Raw genomic sequence first — 26,472 nt, forward strand, 5'->3', positions numbered from 1 at the left:
AATTCTGATAATCTGATTAATAACACTACTCGACAAAACAAAACTTGTGTCAAGGGATTGACGATACCTCATCGGTTCCTCAGAGAAAAGGCATCCCCGAATCCGATGCAATCGACAGAATTTGATTTTATGTCCACGTGGACTGACGAGAAGCTGGTAACAAAAAAATCGAACAATTTAAAAAAAACGCGTCTCCTCCCAACCATATGAGCCATCTACAAAATATGGAGGCGCTGGTGCATAGCCATTTTTTTATCAACGGAAACAACCAATACAAATGTATAAAAATGTCTGGGGTCCAGCTAGCATTTTTGTACGATTATAAAAATAAATATTAAAAGTTTAAAATTAAAATATTTGAAAACATTTTTTTAAATATATTTGTTTACTAAAATTTTATGTTTCTCAAAGGTCTATGGGTACTTCGGGATGTCCATGGTCATCCAAGGACTCCTGGAGTTAAGATCTACGAGTCTACCGCCGTAACAAGCAAGAGGTCGTCGGATTTTGACCCCGATTATGTGCGTATAGCATCAGTGGATATGGTAGACTACTATATGAATGTAATGGGATGTACATGGTCATCCAAGGACTCCCTGGAGTTAAGATCTACGAGTCTACCGCCGTAACAAGCAAGAGGTCGTCGGATTTTGACCCGGATCATGTGCGTATAGCATCAGTGGATATGGTAGACTACTATATGAATGTAATGGGATGTACATGGTCATCCAAGGACTCTGAAAGATCTACGAGTCTACCGCCGTAACAGCAAGAGGTCGTCGGATTTTGACCCCGATTATGTGGTCATCCAGGACTTTCTGGAGATCTACGAGTCGCCGGGTCAGAGTCGTCGTGACCCCGATCATGTGCAGCATGTGGTGGTAGACTACTATATGAATGTAATGGGATTCCATGGTCATCCGGACTCCTGAGTTAAGATCTGCGAGCTGCCGCCAACAGCAAGAGGTCGACGGATTCCCGATTATGTGCGTATCAGTCGGTGACATTGATATGAATGTAATGGGATGTCCATGGTCATTTAAGCACTCTAAGATCTGGAGTCTACCGCCGTAACAGCGAGGTCGTCGGCTTGACCCCGATCACGTGGCATGGTAGACTACTATATGAATGTAATGGGATGTACGTCATCAGGATTCCTGGAGTTGATCGTCTGTCGCCGTAACAAACAAGAGGTCATCGGCTTGACCGGATCATGTGCGTATAGCATCAGGATATGGTAGACTACTATATAAATGTGTTGAGCTCCCTGGAGTTAAGATCTACGAGTCTACCGCCGTAACAAAAAAGAGGTCGCCGTTTGGCTAAAGTGGTAAGCAAGGACTTTTGTTCATCGTTCAAACTTAAATATTTCGATAACTTTACATCGATTGTAGATCTTAACTCCAGGGAGTCCTTGGATGACCATGTACATCCCATTACATTCATATAGTAGTCTACCATATCCACTGGTGCTATACGCACATGATCCGGGGTCAAAACCGACGACCTCTTGCTTGTTACGGCGGTAGACTGTAGATCTTAACTCCAGGGAGTCCTGGATGACCATGGATCCCATTACATTCATATAGTAGTCTACCATATCCACTGGTGCTATACGCACATAATCCGGGGTCAAAATCCGACGACCTCTTGCTTGTTACGGCGGTAGACTCGTAGATCTTAACTCCAGGGAGTCCTTGGATGACCATGTACATCCCATTACATTCATAGTAGTCTACCATATCCACTGATGCTATACTCACATGATCCGGGGTCAAAATCCGACGACCTCTTGCTTGTTACGGCGGTAGACTCATAGATCTTAACTCCAGGGAGTCCTTGGATGACCATGGACATCCCATTACATTCATATAGTAGTCTACCATATCCACTGATGCTATACTCACATGATCCGGGGTCAAAATCCGACGACCTCTTGCTTGTTACGGCGCTAGACTCATAGATCTTAACTCCAGGGAGTCCTTGGATGACCATGGACATCCCATTACATTCATATAGTAGTCTACCATATCCACTGATGCTATACTCACATGATACGGGGTCAAAATCCGACGACCTCTTGCTTGTTACGGCGGTAGACTCGTAGATCTTAACTCCAGGGAGTCCTTGGATGACCACATAATCCGGGGTCAAAATCCGACGACCTCTTGCTTGTTACGGCGGTAGACTCGTAGATCTTAACTCCAGGGAGTCCTTGGATGACCATGGACATCCCAACACATTCACATAGTAGTCTACCATATCCACTGATGCTATACGCACATAATCCGGGGTCAAAATCCGACGACCTCTTGCTTGTTACGGCGGTAGACTCGTAGATCTTAACTCCAGGGAGTACTTGGATTACCATGGACATCCCGAAGTACCCATAGACCTTTGAGAAACATAAAATTTTAGTAAACAAATATATTTAAAAAAAATGTTTTTCAAATATTTTAATTTTAAACTTTTAATATTTATTTTTATAATCGTACAAAAATGCTAGCTGTGGACCCCGAACTTGACAACTTTTTTATACATTTGTATTGGTTGTTTCCGTTGTACTAAAGGAAATGGCTATGCACCAGGCGCTCCATATTTTGGTAGATGGCTCATATGGTTGGGAGGAGACGCAAGTTTTTTTAAATTGTTCGATTTTTATGTTAAAAAATTTACCAGCTTCTCGTCAGTCCGCGTGGACATAAAATCAAATTCTGTCGATTGCATCGGATTCGGGGATGCCTTTTCTCTGAGGAACCGATGAGATATCGTCAATCCCTTGACACAAGTTTTGTTTTGTCGAGTAGTGTAATATATAAACCAAACAATACATTTAATTTAACAAAGTCATGTTGAGTTTGTTCATTTATTATTTTTTCAGAGCATTTTCAAAAAAATTCAAATGTTCAAGAAATGTATACTTCCGCTTGAATTCCGGGAATTCCCGGGAAATTTACAATTTTCCCGGGAAACGGGAAATATTTTTTTTCGGGAAATCCCGGGATCGGTTCATCGATAGATGAACGTTCCCTCCAAGTTTGGTCCAAATCGGTGAAAGTCGAGTCCAAAAGTGTACCCAGTTGACCTGGAATGACCCATTTTTATTTTGAAGTTTCCGATCAGATTGGTTGGTTATGACTTCTATTGGTAAAAGAGTATTTTTTTATATAACCAAATCAAAAACCATAAAATAAATATTTTTTTTAGAAGGTTATATTTAAATAGATAGAGGAGTTTTATTTTTGCGTCTACAGAAAAATTAACACAATTTTAATACGATTGATTTGAAATTGTGTATTGTAAAATTTTATCTAATGTTTTATAGCTTCTAATTTTATAAAAAAAGTAATTCCCATAATCTGCAAAAAGTTAAATATAGATTGAATTAAATTAAGTTGAATTGAAAAAAGGAATCTATTAAAGGCGATGCATCGTTAACTCCACCCTTAATCAATCACCACCCACACCCCATCCCGGCATCGGCATCTTCGTCGCGAGTTAATTGAATCTGGCTGGTGTTGCGTCTTTCCAATCCCCGACGGTCTCCCGTGTCCACACTTGATCATCTTGCTTCCTTCTTTTTCCCCAGCAGCAGCTAACTGCCTGCAACCGACTCCGTGAGCTGGTTTAATTTCATTATATTGTATTGATAACCCATGCGGGGGAAGTGGGGGGTTTGGGTTAGGAAGAGACCCCCGGTTTGGCATGACCCATCTCAATAAAAAAAAGTACTCTGTTTGAACCAGGGTGGTGGTTATCTGATGCTGTAGGGTGGTTCAAAGTTGGTTTAATTATTGCAATGTGTAAACATTTTGATTATTTTTTCCAATGAAAAAAAAAAACCAGCATTAATGCTTTCAGAAATTGCAGACACCATCCGCTTTGCGATTACGAGGATGGAATTTAATTTCTAATTAATCAAATTATGGGTTTTGTGTTTTATCATCCCGAGGATTAAGCACACCCACTTTATGGCTCTCTGCGTATGTGAAGAGAGAGATAGAGATGGGCTAACCCAGATAATTGATTCTGATGGACCTTTGGAGGCGAAGTGAGTTGAACATGTACCACATTACTGGAGTTACGTGACCGAGCTACGTTGGCAAATTTAAACGATAAAATAATCTTAAATTCAATGCAAGGCACCTGCCTATCCTAAAGCTAAAAAAGTTTTTAGTTATGTATAAGATTTTGATAAGATTTTCATTTTCAATTTTGAATTTATTACATTAGTAAATTGAAATCAAATGTTTCAAATAAATTGGAAAGGCACTATTTAAATTTGATCATGATGAAACCTACAAAACAAACAACTCACAGTTTTGACATCATTTTACCAAAATCAGAAAAGTTGGTCCATCAACAAACCTTCATTTCAGAGAGCCATCGCAGTTGATGCGAATAAAACTTTATTATTTTACTTGTTTCATCATTACAACGCAGATGAGCGGCAAAATAAAAACAAATTTTACCTTCCTGCTCAAATTTCTGACATGACACAAGATGGAAGTCTGCACTTCTTGAGCACTCCCACCCACCACTCTTCGGTGGGGGAAAAGAAACTTGCACTCGAAACGACTCGAAAAAAAGAAAACAAAGAAGGAAAACCTATTTTCCCTACACCCAAGATTCCTTTTTTTTCCTGCTCCGCGGCCAAGCTCTGGAAAGGAAATTCAATTACTATCGCGCAAGGGGTACTTGGAAGGTCGTTTGTTTTTTTCTCTCTGATCCTGTTTTGTGTAACGCAGTCACAGAAAATGAAAAGCCCATCTAGGAGGGAGTCTCCACTTCCAACGGGTGGGAGAGGTTGTGCAAAATGAGGCGGTATTGTTCTCAAATTAGATTTTAAATTGATGAAATTGAAAATGCAATTTTATGTTGAAACAATCGAGATGCTGAGCCTTTGGAGCGGGGAGTTGCGATTTTGGAAAAACAGGTTATGACAGGAAATTACCGATATGAAAATCGATAAAACGGGAAAAATGTTTGGTTATAACTCATAAAGGGGCTTACTGTCCAGATCAACGACCGTTTCGAAAATGATTGCAATTGCGTGCAAGTTTGCATGCGAGAACAATAGTTGACCTAATCGAGCTACAATTTCTTTTTACATTTGTCCTAATGACGTTGATTGAATTTGTTATTTAAGTCAAATTATTTCAAGAAGTCGTTTGCTTAGTATAAATTTTTTTGGTGAATGTTTTTAAAGTGTTGTTTTTACTGTAAAGTGAATTGATAGTGTTTTAAAAACCAAGCATTAAGGTTCGATTCGTTTCAAAAGTTTATTGTTAATGTGTTTATTGTTAATGTTGACAGCATAACAAATTTGCAAATTATATTTTTATTTGTGTTATTCTTGTTTTGAGTTTTGACTTTTGAGTTCCAATATCTAATGATGGATCTGAATGATAAAAAAAAAACTTAAAGAATTTCAACCATTTGAAGTTTCACAGAATTAGTGTTTTTTTTTTTTTTTTTTTTTTTTATGTTATAATCAGTACACATATATATTCAAAGTAATCAAAATATTCATAGATATTCACTTGTGAGCAACTTACAATTTTCTCACTATTATGTGACATTTAATTGCAGAAAAGTGTTATTTGATAATATACAGAATTCAATACCTCTTTTGTACTTCTTGCATACCAGAGGTCATCCTAAAATATGCAATAAGGTCTGGTTATCATTTTCAATATGACCCTCTACAACCTAATCTCGCCTTTAGACGGGCTTCGATCTATAAAATCGCCAAAAATCAATTTGCCAACCGATTTTTGATCATAAAAAAGCATTGGAAAGAAGGACTCTTAAAATTCTAGAAAATTTCAGGGTTGGAATTTTAACTTGTTTTATGTGACTTTGCCAACGTTTTTAAAAATGTCATTTTTTTAGGGGTTAGCTTTGGCTGTGTTTTACTAACATTTCCTATATTTTCAGTAAAAAGAAGTATGCAGTACTTTTGTAGTGCCCCAGACCATGCCTCTACGCGTTTTTTGCAATTTAAATGATGATGGTGCCATTTTATAGGAGAAAATGTGAAAAACATGCAAAAAATTAAAAAAGTAACTGTAAAACCGTGAAAAAATTAAGTAGGCAAAATGTAATTTAATAAGGTGGTAGAATATGCCAAATACTACCAAAAACAAACATAAACTGAACAAGATAAATGCAAATTGAAATACTAAAAATGAAACAAGAAAAACATAAAACAAGAGAAGTTAAGTTTTTCGTGGAACAAAAGTTGCTCAAAAGGACCTCCTAAACACGGGAAAAATAAATATTTTCGAAAAAAATTGAAATGTAGAGGGTTAAATGGAAAATTTAAGAAAATTAAACACATATATAACATACATATATAAAAAAAAAACATAAATACATTTTTATATTTTCAATTTTTGCATTTTTCGATTTTATTTTAAAATTTTACATTTTCAAAAACTTATGATAAAAAGTTTTCAATGGATAACTTTTTTGTCTTCCAAAAAACTTTTTTTTAATAAAATTTTAAAACTTTAGCTTGTCTTTTCAGTTTTTGAAATACAGTCCGGACTCGATAATTCGAAGTTTCGATCATCCGAAGGTTTGTATGAGACTTTGGATAATCGAATCATAACCAAACAATTTTTTTTCTTCTTTTTAATTTGATTACTGTTACCCTCAAATTCTAGTTCTGTGATCCAATTTTTAGTCAAAATTTGATATTTGATTGCTTTTAAATTAAAAAAAAATATTTTTCAATATGTTTTTTCCGCCGTTTTTCTGCCATCTTGGATTTTAAAATTCTTAATCATTTAAGAGTAGTTTATAGATCATACTTAAGCTAAACCATCATAAATAAAATAACGAAAAAATCAATTTTACACAAAAAAAAGTAAAAAAAAAGTTTAAATGATATTATTTTTTTTCAAAAATCAATATTTATTCAAACAGGCTCAAAAGTTGCGAATTTTTGTTCCCTAAAACATATTCCCTTTTACTTTTTTTCTGATAATCCTGATAATTCAACAATACCAATAACTTTGTCGAAGACACTAAATTGATAAAAAAAAAATCGAACAGATTTCCGAATATTTAAGTACCCTTCTTGTAAGGACAGTTGCCAACATTGTATGGAGACTTGTTTGGGTGAACCAATGACACAAAATATCTTCTTTGGTCATAGGGAAGGCCCTCACAAAGTTTTAGCCAAATCAAACATTTCAAATAAAATCTATTTCCGGTTTTGGGAGAGAATCGCTCATAAGATAAAATTTTAGGCTACTAAAAAAATAAAAATCATAGAAAAATGCGAATTTTTAGGAATCTTCTCTACTAAAGTGAGAGAGTTTAGAACGGTGAAAAATCTGTTTTTTCATATTATGAATTACTTAGGTTGTTTTTCGGCTCAGCAGTCAGAGACAAAATTCAAAAACTTGTAGTTTTTTCTTCGGAGCTCCGTGTTCGTTGTTGATCGAAGATCTAGCTGTTTTGGCGCTCCAGAACACACCTTTTGATGCTACCTTCCCTGACAAATGCAGCTTTAGCTGAAAAGCCCCCGGACATGAAAACTGTATTTTCTAATCCCCTGAAGAAGACCGCATATCGCGTCGAAACGTCGGAATAAAGAAAAAACTACAAGTTTTTGAATCTTATCTCTGACTGCTGAGCCGAAAAACAACCTAATTGTGTAATACAGTCGAGAACAACGCTTCATTATGAATTACAGAAAAAAAATTTGGTGAGAAAATCTCAAATCTTTCAAAATAACATTTTAATGGGACACTCCAGAAATAACGAGAAACCCTTTTGTAAATTATCAGGCATTTACACATTAAATCAAAAAAGTGTAAGGTCAATTTCGATTGCAAATTAGATTCTACATTTAAAAATGATTTTGATATTTTGTTGACAATATTTTTGTTTTTTTTTATAAATAATTTTTTTTTTTTCAAAAATGTTTTATTCTGGCACCGAAATTTGCAGCAATCCTTAGTTTCTTATAAAAAATAAAAAAAAATTAAAAATATGTTTTTTATTTATCCACGTATCTATTTTATTTAAAAAATGGCGAAATAAATTCCAACAATTTGGCTTGAGACATACAATTGAACAGAAGATTCCTTTTTGTGGCACAGATTTTCTAATTTTGTGATGCCTATTTTGAATGACCAGCCCTTAAAACTATATGGAGACTTCAAGGGAAAAACTAATGATACAAAATTGCTACATTTAACAGAGCCAAAGTTTCATCCAAATAAAAAAAAAACTAAATTGAAAATCTTGAGAGACATTTTTTAGAGTTTATGGTGTTTCAGAACTGCCAGATTGTTTATAAATTTATTCTGTTAGGCTTTCCTACTCAAAAGCATGAATCATCAAATGATAGTTTTTTTCTATCACTTATTTACAAGCATTTAATACCTACTTGTTTTTATTCATTCCATATCAAAATACTGATCGAATTTGGGTTGTTTTAGAGCAATAGTATATTTTTTAAACTGATTTGATATTCTTTTGTTTTTGAGCATAACGAATAATATTTCTATGAGTTTATGTACAAAAAGAAATGATTCGTTTTTTGGAAAAAAGCGGTTTTTTCCAGAACATATCTAAAGTGATCTGCTTTCATATTAACCTTATAAATTTTGAGAACTAAACTAACTTAATCTTCCCAAAAAAACTTTTGGAAAAAATGAAAATTTGATCTTGATTTTTTCGCCAAGTTTGAAAGACATTTGTTGATCGGTTTTACCGATCTGTTAAAAGAATGTTTTGTTGATTTTGCCATAATTAAAATCGAAAACATCTTCTTTCAGCCTGTGTTTAAACAAATCCAAATTTTATCACTCTCTCACTCGTCCTTGTTCTGAAATCCAAAAGTCGCCTCCTCCTTCAGCCCTCCGTTGTTCCTCGCTGAAATCCATCGCTCAAACACGCCTTCGTCTTTCTACGCCACGAATCCAGCGGCTGTAAAACAATGCAAACATTGTTGTGCTGAAATCCAGGCCAGCTGCTGCAAAACAATGTGGTTCACACCGCCGCTGTGTGTGTATGCGGGTGTGTCCTCCGGAGCGGAAATTTGATTAGATTGGTGCATTTCATAAAACAACAATGGAGACAATTAAAATGCTTCTTTTCTTCGTCTTCTTCTTTCTTCATCACAGCCTAAGAGAAGCAGAGTCCACTCACTTCCTGCTCAAAGAAGGTGTGCCGCTCGGGTGTTTGTGACGTAGTTCACCCCTCCATCCCCTATCCACCGCACAGGCCATCAAGCCAGCAGAATTCTGTAGCTTGTTTCCCGTTTTCAAGGTAAGTCCCTTCTCACAAAATACAACAAGACAACCAGGAGGAATTTTCTCTTTTAATTAAGGATTTTTTCTTCTTCTCCCTCTTCTTTGCAGAACGCGAAAGTTTCACTTCCTCTTCTTTTCCTTCGTCGTCGTCCCCGGTCATCGTCTTGGACTTGTATCCTCTAATTGGGACCCCCGAGCAAACACAAGTCACCAATATCACCGCCTACAATCCAGGCATCTAGCAAGTCCACGAGAGGAGGGGAGGGCTAGTTGGGGCAACGTGAGCAAGTAACGTAGCAGTTAAGGCAGTAAGCGCAAACACAAACACACAACCACACACACAGAATGGGCAAGCAAAACAGTAAACTGAAGCCGGAAGTGCTGGAAGATCTCAAGCAGAACACAGAGTTTTCAGGTGAGTGAGGGGACGGGATTTTTTTCTATGTGGTTATACTTTCGCGATTGATGGAAGGGCATTCGGGGGATCAAATCAAACTTTTTTCTAAATTTAATTCAAATCAATACAAATAACATGAAATATTCAATCAAATAGTTTATATGTTATTTTACCTTATTGTGTAGGTCTAATTATCCAGAATTTCTTTGAAGGCTATTAAAGTATGACCTTCAATATTATATTTCAAAGGTCGTCCGATGATAGGTCACTTGATGGATCTGGACATCACCTTCAGACAAATATTAATTCCGCCAGCAAATCTAACACTTTTAAGATTTACTTTTGATATTAGATCTTTAACTGACCAAAGGGATTTCAGGTCAGAACGCGTTTGACGTATAAATTAGACCACCGTAAACATTTGTAATTATGTATAACTCAGGACTCCAGCAACCAACTTCAACCAAACTTCGGGACAATGCACATAATGGTCAGTAGCGTGGTTCACGTTTCTATGAAAAAGACAAAAGTTGTTATTTTGTTCCACCGGAAATTCCTATCGTCTCAGAAACTCCCGAAATTTGGATTTGATAAGAGCTCCAGTTTTAATTTGAAATAGATTTGATTTATTTTCCAAAGAAAACTGTCTTTTTACATTATAAGATTTTCGCCGATCTGACTTATAGTACATAGGTTTGAATCAGAACAACTTGTAGAACATACCAACAAGCTTGGAAGTGACCTTAAAGATACAGATACTTTTAGATGGTGGCTGGCCCTTCAAAAGCCACCATCTAAAAGTATCTATAAAGGGTCACTTAGCTTGTTGGTATGTTCACAAAGTTGTTCCTCAGTTCAAAACCTATCTCCTACTATAAGAATCAAGTCATTTAATCGATTTATAAAAAAATTCCTAATACAATGTAAAAGATAGTTTTCCATGGAAAATAAATCAAAATCCCATATAAATTTCAAATTAAAACTGGAGCTCCTAGACCTTACCAAATGGGCTCAAATTTTCAGGAGTGCTTCTGGGGACATAAAAGAACGAAATTCCGGTTGATGCAAGACAAAATAACAACTTTTGTCTTTTTCATAGAAACGTGAACCACGCTAATGGTCAGCCAAACAAAACTTGTTTGTTATTGTTTACATTGCGTGCTCTCGTATTTGTTTAGTCAAGGTCAAACATTAAAACGCGTTTCTCTCAGAACGTCGAAATGGCAGGTGCGACAAGATTGCATGACGACAACGATGTGAGCAATTGGAGCCTAACATTTCAAAAGGGCACATAACTTTTGTAGTGTATCCCTTTCCCTCAAATGATAGTTTACATAAGGTGTGAAAGGGACACACTCTTGTCTACAAAAGTTATGTGCCCTAATGAAATGGCAAGCACGAATTCTTTGCGAAATCGGCCGATTTCGCCCTTTTTTTGTATTTTTCGGAAAAGTTGTAGTTATTGTTGAGGACTATTGAGAAAAATAGGTACCGTAAAACGGGATGACTTTGATAGCCGGGGTGACTTTGATAGGTTTGCGATTTTTCCGCAAAATGAAGAGTACAATTAAAATCCGTAAGGAATGGTTCAGAAACATACTGACCGTGGTAGAGTAGTGTTCAAAGTACCTCATGAAGAACTTTTCATAAATTTTTGAAAAGTTTATAAAGTTAGTTAACTATAGTTAAGAAAATGTGGATGAAAGTCATTATTTTAAACTTCTCAAAGAGTCATGATTTTCTCAATGAACATGATTTTTAATCGGAAAACGGAATGCATTTTAGGATTCTTTGGACAATTTTCCACTAGGAGAAGGTTAAATAAGTTTGTAAATAATAAATAATATGTGTTTTTGAAACACAATTAAAATAATCTCCAAATTTATAGGCAAATTCAGTTGAACAAATTTCATGTAAAATGTGAAAACTTGTGATTCGTGCTTCGAATTCAGTATAAAATGCAATATAAATCGATAATTTTATAAACAAAACTATTTTTAACAAATTTCAGGCAAAATTCCTACTTTTTAACAATTTTACCTAAAATTTATATGTATTTTGTTAAAAAGCTTATAAACTTAGTTAACTTAATATAACCATTGATTTTTTTTTTCTTACAAACTATATCAGCTACTTTAGTGATGATACATTTAACGTACAAATAAAGTTTGAATATCTTAAATATGATTTTAACAAGAAAAACTATGACTATCAAAGTCACCCCGGAATTAAAACCAAGAATTTTTAACGTAACTATTTTTGTAAACACTATTGAAAAAACTTTTTTTCCAAAATAGTGCATGGACTTTGTGTGGCCTACCCCAGTACATGTTTTAAAAATAATAATCTTGAGAAAAACCTTACCTGTTGGAAAATATTCTAAAAACAAATTGAAATCCTATCAAAGTCACCCCGGTTTACGGTACACGGAAAAATGCTGTTTTTTTTATTAACATATTTTTTCACAAAAACTCAATTTTCCAAAATACGTATTTCTGAATTTTCGAGATTTTTTGATATGTTTTAGGGGACAAAACCCCGCAACTTTTGAGAAGTATGGTCAAAAAATCTGCCGCCAAGTTAGGCCGTTGCAAATATTTTTAGAAGTTTATGTCCCTCGACTCTGGTCGGGGTCAAGGGTGGGGGCAAAAAAAAAAAGAAATAACAAGCCTTGGTCTCTATATTTAAATGAAAAAGTGTGTTAAAGTGCTTTTTACACCTGCCCAGTTGTTTTGCAATCATTTGTTTTCAAAATGTCGAAGTTTTGAAGAGATTTTTTTTCGCCGAAAAAAAACTTTTTGGACATTGGAATTCCACGAAAAATTGAAAATATTTTTTATCGGATCTAGACATGCTAAATATGATTTTAAGTGCAGGAAAATGCTTTTCTAATTGTTGGGGACATTGAAACAGTTGGTTAAACTTCTTATTCCTTAAAAATTTTGAAGTTTTAAAAAAAAAATTTTGCCCCCTGATTTTTCGAACCAATTTTGAAATATTTGCAACGGCCTTATGAAATTTTGAAAAAAAGGTAATTTTTGTGAAAAAAATCAAAATTTACACACAAAAAAAGACCTAATTTTTTTATGTAAAATTAAATTTGCAATCGAAAAATAGCTCAGAGATTTTTTTGATAAAGGTCTCCGTTTTCAAGATATAGCCACCGAAAGTTTGATTTCAGCGAAATTTTTGCAGTTTATCAATTTTTAAAAATAGTGACCATGAGTGACCATTTCTATTTTTTTTTTAAGTTCAGGAAATTTGCTATGAAATTGTCTAAGAGACATCGATGATTCGACCTCTGGTTGCTGAGATACAGCTGCTTAAAGAAAAGTAAACCTGAAAATTTAAGTTTTCTATGTCTCACTGAAACAACCCAATCAAAATCAAACCATCCACATTAACGACCCCCGGGTCTTTTGTGGTCTCTATTGCAAGTTTCGGCTCTCACCATTCTCTAATGTCAATATCTCTGCAACTAATGGTCCGATTTCCAATGTTAAAACATGAAACATTCGTGAAATTTTCCGATCTTTTCGAAAACAATATTTTGTTTTTTTGAATCAAATCTAACATTTCAAAAGCGCCAAACATTCAATATTACGCCCTTTTGAAATGTTAGTCGATTGCCTGAAGAAAGGCCCTATGAGTATGCTTTGATCTCGTTTCTCCTGGCTGCCACGTGATCACTGGGTGTGGCAGAGACGAATTTTTACAGTTTCAATTTTTCCAAAAATAACAATTTTTAACAAAAATTCATAACTCGGCGGCAGATTTTTTTACCATACTACTAGATCAAAAGTTGCGGGTTTTTTGTCCCCTAAAACATATAAAAAAATCTCGAAAATTAAAAAATTACGTATTTTGGGAAATGGAGTTTTTGTGAAAAAAATGATAATTAAAAAATCCGAGTACCTATTTTTTGCTCAATACACTCAACCCCCGGTGTTTGGTCACTTTTTCGTTTGAAACTTTTTTAGTTTGTACCCCTTTGGTTGGTCAAAGTCGAAATAAAAAGTGACGAACTGTAACTTTTAACACGGCACTCACGCACACTATCAAAACAAAGTAGAACTTGTTTTGAAATGTGTTTTTATTCGATTCTGTTATTTTTGGTACAGAAAAGTAGGCTATTTCGTCGTTCAAGAATGACAGGAAAAGTAAATAGTTTCACGACGGAATTGCAAAAAGTATTTTTCAGCAGCCATATCAGTGCTGAAAACTTCAACTTGTATCAAAAATTAATATTTTTTACAATATGTTTTGAAGATTGACTTACAGTCATCCCACATATTTGGAACACCCACAAATTCGGAACACTTTTGTGGTAATTTGTCAATAGAATGCAAAATGCAACTTTTCTGCCGACCCTGCTATTTTTAAGGCCTTTATTTGGACATTTTCTTGCTATTTCACTAGTAAAAGTAGTACTTTTTGAACAAAAAACTTCATTTCAAGACTATTTTATCCAGATCATCAAAACACTGCCTCCAAATTGCCTGTTCCATGATCGTGGGATGTTATTTTGCCTCCCACAATTATGGAACAGCTGTATTTAACTGATATTTTCACAAAAAAGTTATCAGACCATTTATAAAACATTACTAAGCATGAGTTTTATTGGTTTCGGAGTGCGAAGTCATTATTTTGTAAAAAGTACGTACTCCTGGAGAGAATAAAAAGTTTGTTTACATCGTAAGAAAAAAGAGTTCCGAATTTGTGGATTTCAAGGGTCAATGTTTTTCTTTGAAAACATGATATAAAACGTTAAAATGTACAGCCGGTGTATACATCAATCGAAAGATCGCAAGAAAAGCTTTCTCATGAAGGTAAAAGCAATTCATTATGTTCAATTATCGATTTTATATGATTTGTTGAACATTGGCCGATCTGTAAACTGTTCCGAATATGAGGGATGAGTGTATCTTGTCGGATAATAACATTCAATCGAAGATTGCTGAACATTATTGAACCACAATTTATATCTGTCATATGTTCAAACGTTTCTCTCCCGTTGTCGGTTTTCCACACTTTGGGACTAAAAATCTAAATTGAAAGCACGAATAGCTTTGGCTCATTACGGGGGGAAGGTCGTCAACATGTGTTTGCATGTGAAAAAGCTTTCTTTTTTTTCTCCCAACCCCACCCGAGGGCAAATCTCAACAATTCTGTAGATGTGACGCCCCTGATGCCAAAAGCTATTTTTCTCGACGTTCACGTATGGGTTGGCTGCTTCTCCAGAGCCATTCTTCTCGTTCAAAACACAACACAAGTGTGAAATAAAGCCATATGGCCTTTATGATGTTTATTTTTCCGACTCTGGAAACACACACACACAGAAAAAAAACAAACCCACACAAACGCACCCTCCCCCCCCCCTGGAGGAGAAAAGCTTTGAAATTGTTGGGATTTTTTTTTCCTTTTGATGTTTGTTCTGGCAGAGCTTCTCCAGCCAGCTTGGAGTTCTCGGATTGAATACAAATGGGTTTCATTTTCTTCAGCGCGTGTGGCTGTTGAGGCTCTCGCAAGGTTTTTGTGCTAAATTGGGCTTCTAAGTGGATGGACGTGCCTTACATCGAATTTTGGGGTGGGTGAACTTTGAAAATGGAGCGATTCGCGAAAATGTACCACATTAGCTCAGATTGATTTCCAATTCGAGGGGTTATAATGGAAAGTTTCATGAGGGGAGCATTGTTTGCATTTAAACTTAATATTGTATCTTTTTTATTCGATGAAACGGATTTGTAATAAGAAAATCCCTTCTCAAGATATACATTAACGAATAAAAAGAAAGCTCTTTTCCTATGAACAGTAACGTGATCAATTTTGCGAAAAGTTTCACGGATCGTTCTGAACATTTGGCGGTTGATTCTGCCGGCAGAAATAGGGCGATGGCCAAAATTTGAGAAAAATCCATGTAGGGAAACCCTGGTGAAAATTTCATCAAAGTCGGTGCAAATTTGGTGATTTTGTAAAACAAAATTGAACTTTTTTACAAGGGTTTCCAGAAGCGTTTATTACTTGCCAGTCTGCCAACTAATTACTCAAAGTTCTGGTTCAAATGATTCATTACATAAATTACATAATTACTACACTTTATTGCCACAAAATCTGTCGCCATTTTTTTAACCTGTTCATTATCTGATTCGTAATTCCATTATGTTTTACATTTCAATAAATCGATCCCTTATCAATCAATGGCAATAGAAGATTGTTTAAGTTTACTTACGTTTTTTGAAGTCGTGTTTATCATAAAACTAAAAGTAGTAAGCGAATTGCAAGCTTATTTTTCCTTCATATTTTATTATTTGTTTTCGCCGCAAAATAACTTTTTACTTTTTTGTTTTACTTAAATATATGAAAAATAGTAAGTTAATTAATTTAAAACTGTTTTCAGTTTATTGCAAGTCGATTACCATAACAACATTGAAGTTGTTTGAAAAAAGGTCCCCCTGATTATTCGAGCCACACATAAACTCTGAAAAATATTTGCAGCGGTTCTTCATGATAACTGTGAAATTCATCAAAATACCGTAAAGTTTTAAATTGTTTTTCGAACATTGGTTTCAAATAATTTTGTTTGTTTTTTTTTCTCAAGCAAATTAAAAAAACCGTTACCAAAATTTCGAATAATGTGAAATTTGTCATTTTCGTTGGATTTAATTTCTGCATCTGAATATTAGTCGATTCTTATTTCACTGAGTATGATTTTTAACATTAGGTCTATTCCCGTACTTGCAGAATTGCAGAATTTCTGCAACTACAGAATTTTGCAGCCAACATAAGTAACTTTTTGTAGCGCGTTCCCGTACTTTTCAGCTCGCTCTCTTCATCTCTCTCTTTGCAGAAGTTCTGCAAGGAGAGAAGCGGTAAAACTTTTGCCTGGGTAGTGCGTTCCAGTACTTTTTTTGCAATATTGTACACAGTTGAGTGGATTTACTCAAATAGGGTATTAAAGTTTTTTAATTATTTCAATATATTTAAAAAAATATTGACAAAAAAGGTTATTGAAAGCCTAATTACCTCTAGAACCGGGACATTATTGTTTCATTCAACTCAACATTTTATATAAAAAATCAAGCATGTCCTACAATTTATTAAACTAGAAATTAATTATGCTTAGGTAGTCATTATATATATAAGAAACAACTCAAAACTATTACATTAGGTAAACCATTTATGAAATGATAATGACAGGTACGTTTAATAAACATATTTAAAAAAAGATAAACAAAGGTTTAATATAGAAAGGACCATAAATACATGTTTTAATAGCAAAATGTTTGAAAGATTATTCAGGATAATTTAAATAAATTATGACTGGATGTCACATGGAAGAACAACGGTGAAGTAGTGAAATTGATTTTTTTTTTTTTCAAAAAATAAATGAATAACAAACTCAAAAAATTTGAAACTCATAAATTTCGAAATTTTGACATTAAGAAATTCATAATTAAAAATATTTAACAACAGAACTTACATTTTCATAATGAGAAACTTTAAAAAAAATCAGATATTTGAGAAATTTAAAAATTCAAATTTGTATATCAGAAAAAACAATAAATCACAAATTCAAAGCCACGTTCAAATCTAAATAAATACAAATAATTAAAATTTAAATATTTCAAAATGTTAATAATTTCAAAATGTTAATAATTTCAAAAAGTCTTAATTTTAAAATTCAAAATAAAAATAATTACAGTTTTCAACGTAAAAGTTCCTAAACATGAAAATTCTAATATTTTGAAATTGTAATTAAAAAAATTATAATTATTATTATAGAGTTCAAACCAAAAATTCAAAAGCTACAGTTAAATTTTTTTAAAGAAACTTTAAAAAAATTCAAAAATAAATAAAATGTAAATCAAAAAGTTTAAAATTCAAATATTAAAATAGTAGAAACAGTTTCAACTCTATTTTCCGAAAATCTTGTCAAAATTTCCAATTTCTAAAACCTCTTATCTGAGTTTATAACCTAAAATATGACTCTAAAAAACTGTACGTTTTATGATTCAAGATGGCGGCATTTAAGAATTTTATAATTTAAATTTCGACAAAATTTAACAAAATATTTTTATTTTTATTAAGTACATTTTTGTTTTAAATATTTTACCCACATAAAGATCAAATAATTTTTACTGCCTATTATAAGGCAAAGCAAACAAAATTAATCAATTCTTATGTAATTCTTGCCAAATCTTAATATTTTTTCAATTATTAAAAAATGATGAATAGATTTTGGATTCACAAAACATTTTTAACTAGGTAGTACGTTATGGCGTAGCCATTTGTTGTAAATCAGCTTCGCTTAACAATATATCAAAAATAAATTTAGGTAGGTGAATTTATGGTGCATTAGAATGCCTCATACAGGACCAGTCTTTTTTAAATCTTTGTTTGTTTTTTAATCTTTGTATTTTTTTTTTAACTTTTTGTGTGACACTTTTATTTGAAATAAAAATATGTAACTGTTATAATAGATCATATATATAAAAAATCAAAGTTTCGTTGTAAAAGCACAATTAAAAAAATACTTTCATTACTCCAAAATTTATTTTATAACCAATTAACTACTCATATTACCAAGAAATACTAAGTTATTTATGAATTCTCTTATAACCAGTTTAAAATCAATGTAATTATTAATTACTTGCTAGTCTGAGGCCTTGCTGAAAACCCTTGCTTTCTTAAATAAAAAAAATTGAATTTTCAACCGAAAATTTAAAATTATATCGTCATTTTGTTCCACAAATCACCAAATCTGCACCGATTCTGCTGAAATTTTTGAAAAATCAAGGGCAAAGTTCCATTTTGCAAAAAAAGTTAAAAAATAATCTTTTTTTTCTTCCAAGTGAATAATTATTAAGCAGATTTTCACTAAGAAAACCAACATTTTGAAGTCAAAATCAAAGGAAACTGCTAGCAATTTTTTTCCTAGCTTTTAATTACATAGATACCTTCGAAAGCACAATATGTGATCAAAATATGCATGTGTTTCTAAAAACTATATATAATAACAAAAACAAAAAAATAATTTTAAACAGGCGATAAAGGCTTAAGACGGTTGTTGAGGATGAAATTTGATTAAAATGATCAAAGTTTTTTTTTATTGATCTTTTGTCAACTAACTTGCATGGCAATATCTCAGCAACTAAGTGTCGTATCAACAAAGTTCAAAAAAGCAAAATATAGGGAATATTTTTTCAAAAGTGGGCAAACATGTGCACTAATTTTATAAAAAATAACTCTGACTATTTTCGAACAAGTTACCCTAAAAATGTTTATAACTTGAGAGCGGTGCACTTAATCAAAATTTCACTTAAGTTATTTTTGATTACAACTTCGATTTTACATAGAAAATGGAATTGAAATATTTCTGAAAATATTTCGATTTTTTGAAAAAAAAAACAATATTGATTCAAAGATTCGTGACTCGGTCTATGATTTTTTTACACATTCTGGAAATTTCTGAAAAGTTGGCATTTCATGTCTCCTAAAAACATATAAAATAATTCAAAACAGGGGTTTCTTGCAAATCAAGTTCTATTGAGAAAAAGTGAAATTAAAAATTACAAAAAAATTTAACGGGTATCTTTTTTGCAGTCACGTCCTTATCCATACCTACAACGTTGCCGAAGACATATCGATCAAAAAACTCCTTCAAATGATATAGATTTTTTAATTTTCATGAATAATTTTTGTATGGAGAGCTGCTAAATTTCTAAGGAAAATTATATGGATAAACTAATGATGCAAAATTGTTTCATTGAGCATACTGAAGACATTGAAAAAGTTTCAACGAGATTTACAAATACAAAAAAAATCGAATGTCCCAGCCGTCCCCTAACATGACAGTTTTCGTGAGTTTCGTGTATCCACCGATAGATGGCATGTGGACCTCGTCGGAGTCCGCCCATTAAAAACGCAACTCTAAATTTGCATGGGAAACATTTTTTTCGTGACGGCTTTCGCGGCACGCTCCTTCCAACTGTTCGAGACTAATATTTTAACGTGGCGTATCTTTAAACAAGTTTTTCAAGAAAATGATTCCAGAATGCTTATTTTGTCGTTTTAAACCGAAAGTAGGCAAATACTATATTAATTTAAACTATTCGCCATTTTCAAAAGTTTGGCAAGATGATATCAAAGGCCGCCATCTTAGGCCCACTGGGCCCACAAAAGAGGTACGCTCAGTTTGTATGGGAGCTGTCAACATGCTCCCGGGCTGGAATGTCCGAAATCTCAGCAAATTGCTCATATAATAACGTACAACATTGTTGCTTTTTAACTGTTCAATTCCTCAGATTTATGCAAAACCATCTAAGAAATCTCATCTCATCAAATTCTCGTCTGATGGAAAACTTTGCAATCAAAACAATTTCAATACGCAAAATACCAAATGCAGATTTTTTACCGCCTCATCACCATTTATAATCACAACCGAGGCCACTGGCCTGGTTCCCAGGGCCCCAGCAGGGCCCCTCAAAACGCGTGCGAACTCATCCCTCGAATGAATTCCCAAGTATTTCCGCGAATCTATTCATTTGATATTCATTTAATCGCATTTTTTTCCTCTCTTTTCTCCGAAAACAGACGCCGAGATACAGGAGTGGTACAAAGGTTTCCTCAAAGACTGCCCCAGCGGCCACCTATCGGTTGAGGAATTCAAGAAAATATACGGCAACTTCTTCCCGTACGGAGATGCGAGCAAGGTAAGTTTTGAAATGAAATTGCTTGTACATTATTATCTGGAATTTATTATGAAAGTAATGAAAAGCACAACTTACTAACATAATGAATTAAAATTTCCGATGAAGCTACTCATCTCAACAAAATATTACAGCGGAACTCCTAAGGAGTGAGAATACATTCGAGGAATTCCTTTGACTTCTCTGGTTGAGCTTGTCGGAATTTTCCAACGAGATGCAGTTTCATCCGTTTTTCCTCTAAGGGAGAATGGGGATCACTAGCGTGCCCAGGGTGGGGCAACATGGGGCAGTTGCCCCACCATCCTCGGAAATTTGTTCTAAAATTGGGCAGGGGGTGTCCATAAACGACGAAATTTTCAAAACTCTAATATTTTTGCCCCACCTTCCTTGAGGACCTGGGCACGCTAGTGATGGGGATTGAGACTCAATTGATTTTGATGTGTTTTTATTTTTATTTTTTGGACAAGCGAATTAATCGTTGCCAAAATTCGTGGGAAAGTACAAATATGACGGAATTTTCCAACCCCACGTTCATTCCTTCCAACGAATGCCCCCGAAGTCCAGCGGCGAGGATCGGACCAGATTTACCATATTCCGTGGCACAAAGTTACCTTCTCGTGTTGAAGGTCTGTCGACCACAAGTTTGGCTTTGGCCATCCTTGCCGGTGGGAAGATTAAATCATTCCTCGCGGCAAGTTGGAATTAAATTTCTTCGTCTTGTCCTGCGTTACGAGAGAGAGCGTTTTGGATAATGGACGAGATTATTCGCGACGGCTCCAAGATTCCAGATAACATTAATTTTCCTACCTTATTTCACTTGAAAAGCGACGCCTGCAGGAGTTTGAAGGAAGCAAGCATCAGTAAGACTGGAACGCTAATTAGCTCTGCATCAAGTCAGTTTGAATGCAGTCAAGGAGGATTTACGGCCTCTGTAGGGGTGGTTACTAGGAGAGCTAATTGAAAAGATTACTGCGGGGGTGATTTAAACGAACGAACCTCATTAAAAAAAATGTGACCGTTTTTAGTTGAATAAAATCAAAATTGAGGGCTGGATTTTTTGCCAGGCCGGTAATCTCTTTTCGTGGTTTGTCCCAAAGTAATTAATCTCAATCCGTTCACGGCCCGACAAATTTCAAATTACTCGCTTATCCTTTGACAAACATGATTTGGCTTTAATTTTGGATTCGTTGCGAAATGAAGGCTCTTTTAGGATGTTTTTCTACGGATGAAGCAACTTTCATAAAAGTTTACTTCTCAGATAAGTTTTGAAAAAAACGCATGAATGTTAATAAAATCGGTTTTTCGAACTATATTCGTCTAAATTCTTTTCAATTTAAAAAGATTTAGTTGACTTTTCTTCTTATTACCTTTTTAAATGTAAGTCTCTATTCCAATGCATTCAAACAACTTCATAAATGTTTTATTATTAACATTGAGTATGGGTGAGCAGTTCTCTCAGATTTCGGCCATTAGATTTTTTTTGTATTTTTTAATCCTGAAATGATGCCTCGGTATGCCCAAAGAAGCCATTTTGTATCATTAGTTTGTCCATATAATTTTCCATACAAATTTGGCAGCTGGCCAAAAATGATGTATGAAAATTCAAAATCTGTATCTTTTGAATGAATTTTTGATCGATTTGGTGTCTTCGGCAAAGTTGTAGGTATGGATATGGACTACACTGGAAAAAATGATACACGGTAAAAAAATGTTGGTGATTTTATTTAACTTTTATTTGCAAAAACACTATTTTTTTATATGTTTTAGAGGACATCAAATGCCAACTTTTCAGAAATTTCCAGGTTGTGCAAAAATCTTTGAGCTTGTTATAAATTTTGAATCAATTCTGATTTTTTCGAAACATCGAAAAATTGGTCGAACATTTTTTCAACTTCATTTTTCGATGTAAAATAAAATTTGCAATTAAAAGTACTTTAGTGAAATTTTGATAAAGTGCACCGTATTCAAGTTAAATTCATAGGTGATTTTTTGAAAATAGTCGCAGTTATTTATTTAAATTAGTGCACATGTTTGCCCACATTTGAAAAAAATTGGAAAGGAGAAAATTCTCTATATTTTGCATTTTTGAACTTTGTTGATACGACCCTTAGTTGCTGAGAAATTGCCAAGCAAAGGTTTAAAAACAGGAAAATTTATGTTTTCTAATTCCCACCCAAACAACACACCTTTTTCTAATGTCGATATCCTAGCAACTAATGGTCCGTTTTTCAATGTTAAAATATGAAACATTCGTGAAATTTTCCGATCTTTTCGAAAAAAAATATTTTCAAATATTTTAAACAAAGACTAACATTTCAAAACGGCCAAACATTCAATATAACGCCCTTTTAAAATGTTAGTCTTGGTTTATTAATTTTGAAAATATTGTTTTCGAAAAGGTCGGAAAAATTCACGAATGTTTCATATTTTAACATTGAAAATCGGACCATTAGTTGCTTAGATATCGACATTGGAAAATTGTGGATTTTTTGGGTAAGACTTAGAAAACATCAATTTTCCTGTTTTTAAACTTTGCATGGCAATATCTCAGCAACTAAGGGTCGTAACAACAAAGTTCAGAAATGAAAAATATAGAGAATTATCTCAGCTTTTCAAAAATATTTTATTCAAAGATGGGCAAACAAATGAAAACTACGACTATTTTCAAAAAGTCACCTAAGAATTGATTTAACTTGAAAACGGTACACTTTATCAAAATTTTACTAGAGTACTTTTTGATTGCAAATTTGATTTTACATCGAAAAATGAAGTTGAAAAATTTTTTCGACAGATTTTTTGATTTTTCGAAAAAAATCAGTATTGATTCAAAAATTCATAACTTGGTCAAAGATTTTTTGCACAACCTGGAAATTTCATAAAAATTGGCATTTGATGTCCTCTAAAACATATAAAAAAAATAGTGTTTTTTTGCAAATCAAGTTTAAGTGACAAAAAGTTAAATAAAAAATCACCAAATTTTTGTTTTACCGTGTATAATTTTTTTTCAGTGTAGTCCAGATCCATACCTACAATTTTTCCGAAGACACCAAATCGATAAAAAATTCCTTCAAAAGATACAGATTTTTGAATTTTTATACATCATTTTTGTATGGACAGCTGCCAAATTTGTATGGAAAATTATATGGACAAACTAATGATGCAAAATGGCTTCTTTGGGCATACCGAAGGCACCAAAAAAGTTTCAGTCGGATTAAAAAATACAAAAATTAAAATTTAAGAAAAAAACCGATTTTGTATCGGATCGGATGATTTTTTTAGTTAGACTTTTAAAACTTCGATCTTTATATTTTTTTCTTTTTTCCTCTGTTTCTCAGGAACAAGAAGTTCAATGTTTAATGTTTCTAAGATAATTTATAGGAAATTTCCTCAACTTTTTGACTATTTTTTCAGAATCATAAAACTGATAATTTTAAAGTTCGAACTAATTTTCAAAAATTCTGCAGAGTCGATTTCGATAGTATATTTTATTGAACATTGAATCTGAAGTACATAATAAAACATTTTTGCCTTCCTCACTGAGGCAAGGCTATAATCCTGCTCTAAAAATGAACTTTGTATAAAAACGTCGTAGACCCACCTTCATGTATACATATCGACTCAGAATCGAAAACTGAACAAATGTCTGTGTGTATGTGTGTGTGTATGTATGTATGTGACCAATAAACTAGCTCATGTTTCTCGGCACTGGCTGAACCGATTTTCCCCGAACCTGTTGCATTCGACTTGGTTTAGGGTCCCATAGATCGAGTTTTATACAGATTGAAGTTTCGATAAGTAGTTCAAAAGTTATGTATAAAAATGTGTTTTCACATATATCCGGATCTCACTTAAATGTATGTAAACTATGTCCGGGTCCATCATCCGACCCATAGTTGGTTAGGTTATCAAAGAAACCTTTTCAACGAGTCCAAAACATTGGAGATCTGGCAACCCTGTCTCGAGATATGGTCACTTAAGTGATATTGATGTACTTTTTGGAAGCCGGATCTCACTTAAATGTATGTAAACTATGTCCGGATCTACCATCCGACCCATCATTGGTTAGGTTGCCAAAAAGCCTGTCCATCGAGTCCAAAACATTGATGATCTGGCAACCCTGTCTCGAAGTATGGCCACTTAAGTGATATTTATGTACTTTTTTATTTCGGATCTAAAAAATAAAAATTTGTACAATTCCATCATATCAGCCATCGTTGGTAATAAGTGAGGAAGGCTCCAACCACATAGGTGGATTAAGCTAGTTTTTTTTTTTTTCAAAAACCACCCACCCTCTCAAAATTGGCCTGAATAATTAGGGGGCAAAAGAAGTTTTTTTCGTAAAACTTCAAAATTTTAATTTTAATTTCAAGTTTAATCGATTGAAAACCAGTTAAAATGCATTTTCCTGTGTTCACCAGGGATGCCAGATACACAGATTTGTCTGTGTTTCACAGACATTTGAGCTTGTGTCAGACTTTTTTTGAGGTTCACAGACTTTTTAAAAACTTCATTTAATTGATATTTTGTAAAAATATAAATCGAAACTTATTTCGTTAATCTTCTAATGCTTAAAAACACAATTTTTGATAGATTTCTATTACTAAAAACTGATATATTTGAATTTTAGACAAATGCACAGACATACTAAACTTTTTTACAGACATTTTAAAAAATTATGTGGCATCCCTGGTGTTCACAATCATATTTTGCATGTTTGAACTCATTTGAAAACATTTAAAATTTTCATTAAATACCAACGTACAGTCCCCCAAAAAGCGTTTTTTCTTTGCAAAAAAAAATTCAATACATATTTTGAAACCTAATAATTGGAATGAAAATGGACGCGAGTAAAATGCATCTTTAAACATTTTTTTTGCAATTCCGCTGTGAAGCTGTCCTATCCATCTGGAGAAACGAAACGGCCTACTTTTAACTACCAAAAATAACAGATTTGAAAATCAATACCTTTCAATAAAAGTGCTGAAAAGTCCGACTATTCAGCACTGAAATTTTTCTATCGATTTGTTGCCTTCGGCAAAGTTGTAGGTATGAATAAGGATAACACTGAAAAAAATGATACAAGGTTAAAAAAATTTGCGGAATTTTAATTTAACTTTTTGTCACAAAAACTTGATTTGCAAAAAACATTTTTTTATTTTTTTTATTTTTTGATATGTTTTAGAGGACATAAAATGCCAACTTTCAGAAATTTCCAGGTTGTGCAAAAATTTTTGAACGAGTTATGTGTTATGAGTTCAAAAATCGAAATTTTAAACGCATTTTTTCCAACTTCATTTTTTGATGTAAAATCAAATTTGAAATAAAAAGTACTTTAGTGAAATTTTGATAAAGTGCACCGTTTTAATGGTATAGCCATTTGTAGGTTACTTGTTTGAAAATAGTCGCATTTTTTTCATTTTTAAATTAGCGCACATGTTTGCCCGCTTTTGAATAAAAAACATTTTTGAAATTCTCTATATTTTGCTTTTTCGAAAATTGTTGATACGACCTTTAGTAGCTGAGATATTGCCATGCAAAGATTCAAAAACAGGAAAATTGATGTTTTCTATGTCTCCTTGTAACAAATCGTTTTTCAAGCAAAATTCGTCCAAAATGTTTGAAATAAAAAAAAGAGTGATGGCGAAACTTTGTCCATGCATTCCTTATGTGAGGGCTTATATTTTTTAATGGGCCAACAATTTGATACTACGCCCTTTCAAAACGTTAGAATCGATTTCAAAATTTTAAAGTATTTTTTTTTTCGAGGAGAAAAGAAAAATTCACAATTGTTTTATTTTTAACGACTTTTTTAACCACTATTTCTCAACAATAAGTCCAATCTTAAATGTTTTTTTTCAGACATGTTTAAAAGAATTATTCAAAACTTTTCGATCTTTTTTTAGAAGTGAACATTAACGAGCACTTTTTCTAATCGAGACACTATTTTTTCAGTAAAAACAATTTTTTTGTGACTATATCTTGAAAGTGGTGCTTATCATCCAAAATTTATGTAGAGTCCATTTCGATAGCAAATTTGATCTTACATTGAAAACTTAAATAATTTTCAAAAATTACAACTCTGGCAAAATTT

At 33.4% G+C, this 26,472-nt stretch overlaps 1 protein-coding gene across 1 annotated transcript in view; it reads left to right on the forward strand.

Moving 5' to 3' along the window:
- Nucleotides 1–5,143: 5,143 nt before the first annotated feature.
- LOC6040112 (neurocalcin homolog) overlaps nt 5,144–26,472 on the forward strand; it is a 31,507-nt gene continuing 10,178 nt past the window's right edge. The window contains 4 exon segments of the mRNA XM_038258789.1: nt 5,144–5,262; nt 9,147–9,291; nt 9,384–9,690; nt 20,266–20,384. Of these exon segments, the coding sequence (XP_038114717.1) occupies nt 9,621–9,690; nt 20,266–20,384 (189 nt within the window). The 5' untranslated portion in view covers nt 5,144–5,262; nt 9,147–9,291; nt 9,384–9,620.

This window comes from Culex quinquefasciatus, chromosome 3, assembly GCF_015732765.1.
Source record: "Culex quinquefasciatus strain JHB chromosome 3, VPISU_Cqui_1.0_pri_paternal, whole genome shotgun sequence".
Taxonomy (NCBI): Eukaryota; Metazoa; Arthropoda; class Insecta; order Diptera; family Culicidae; genus Culex; species Culex quinquefasciatus.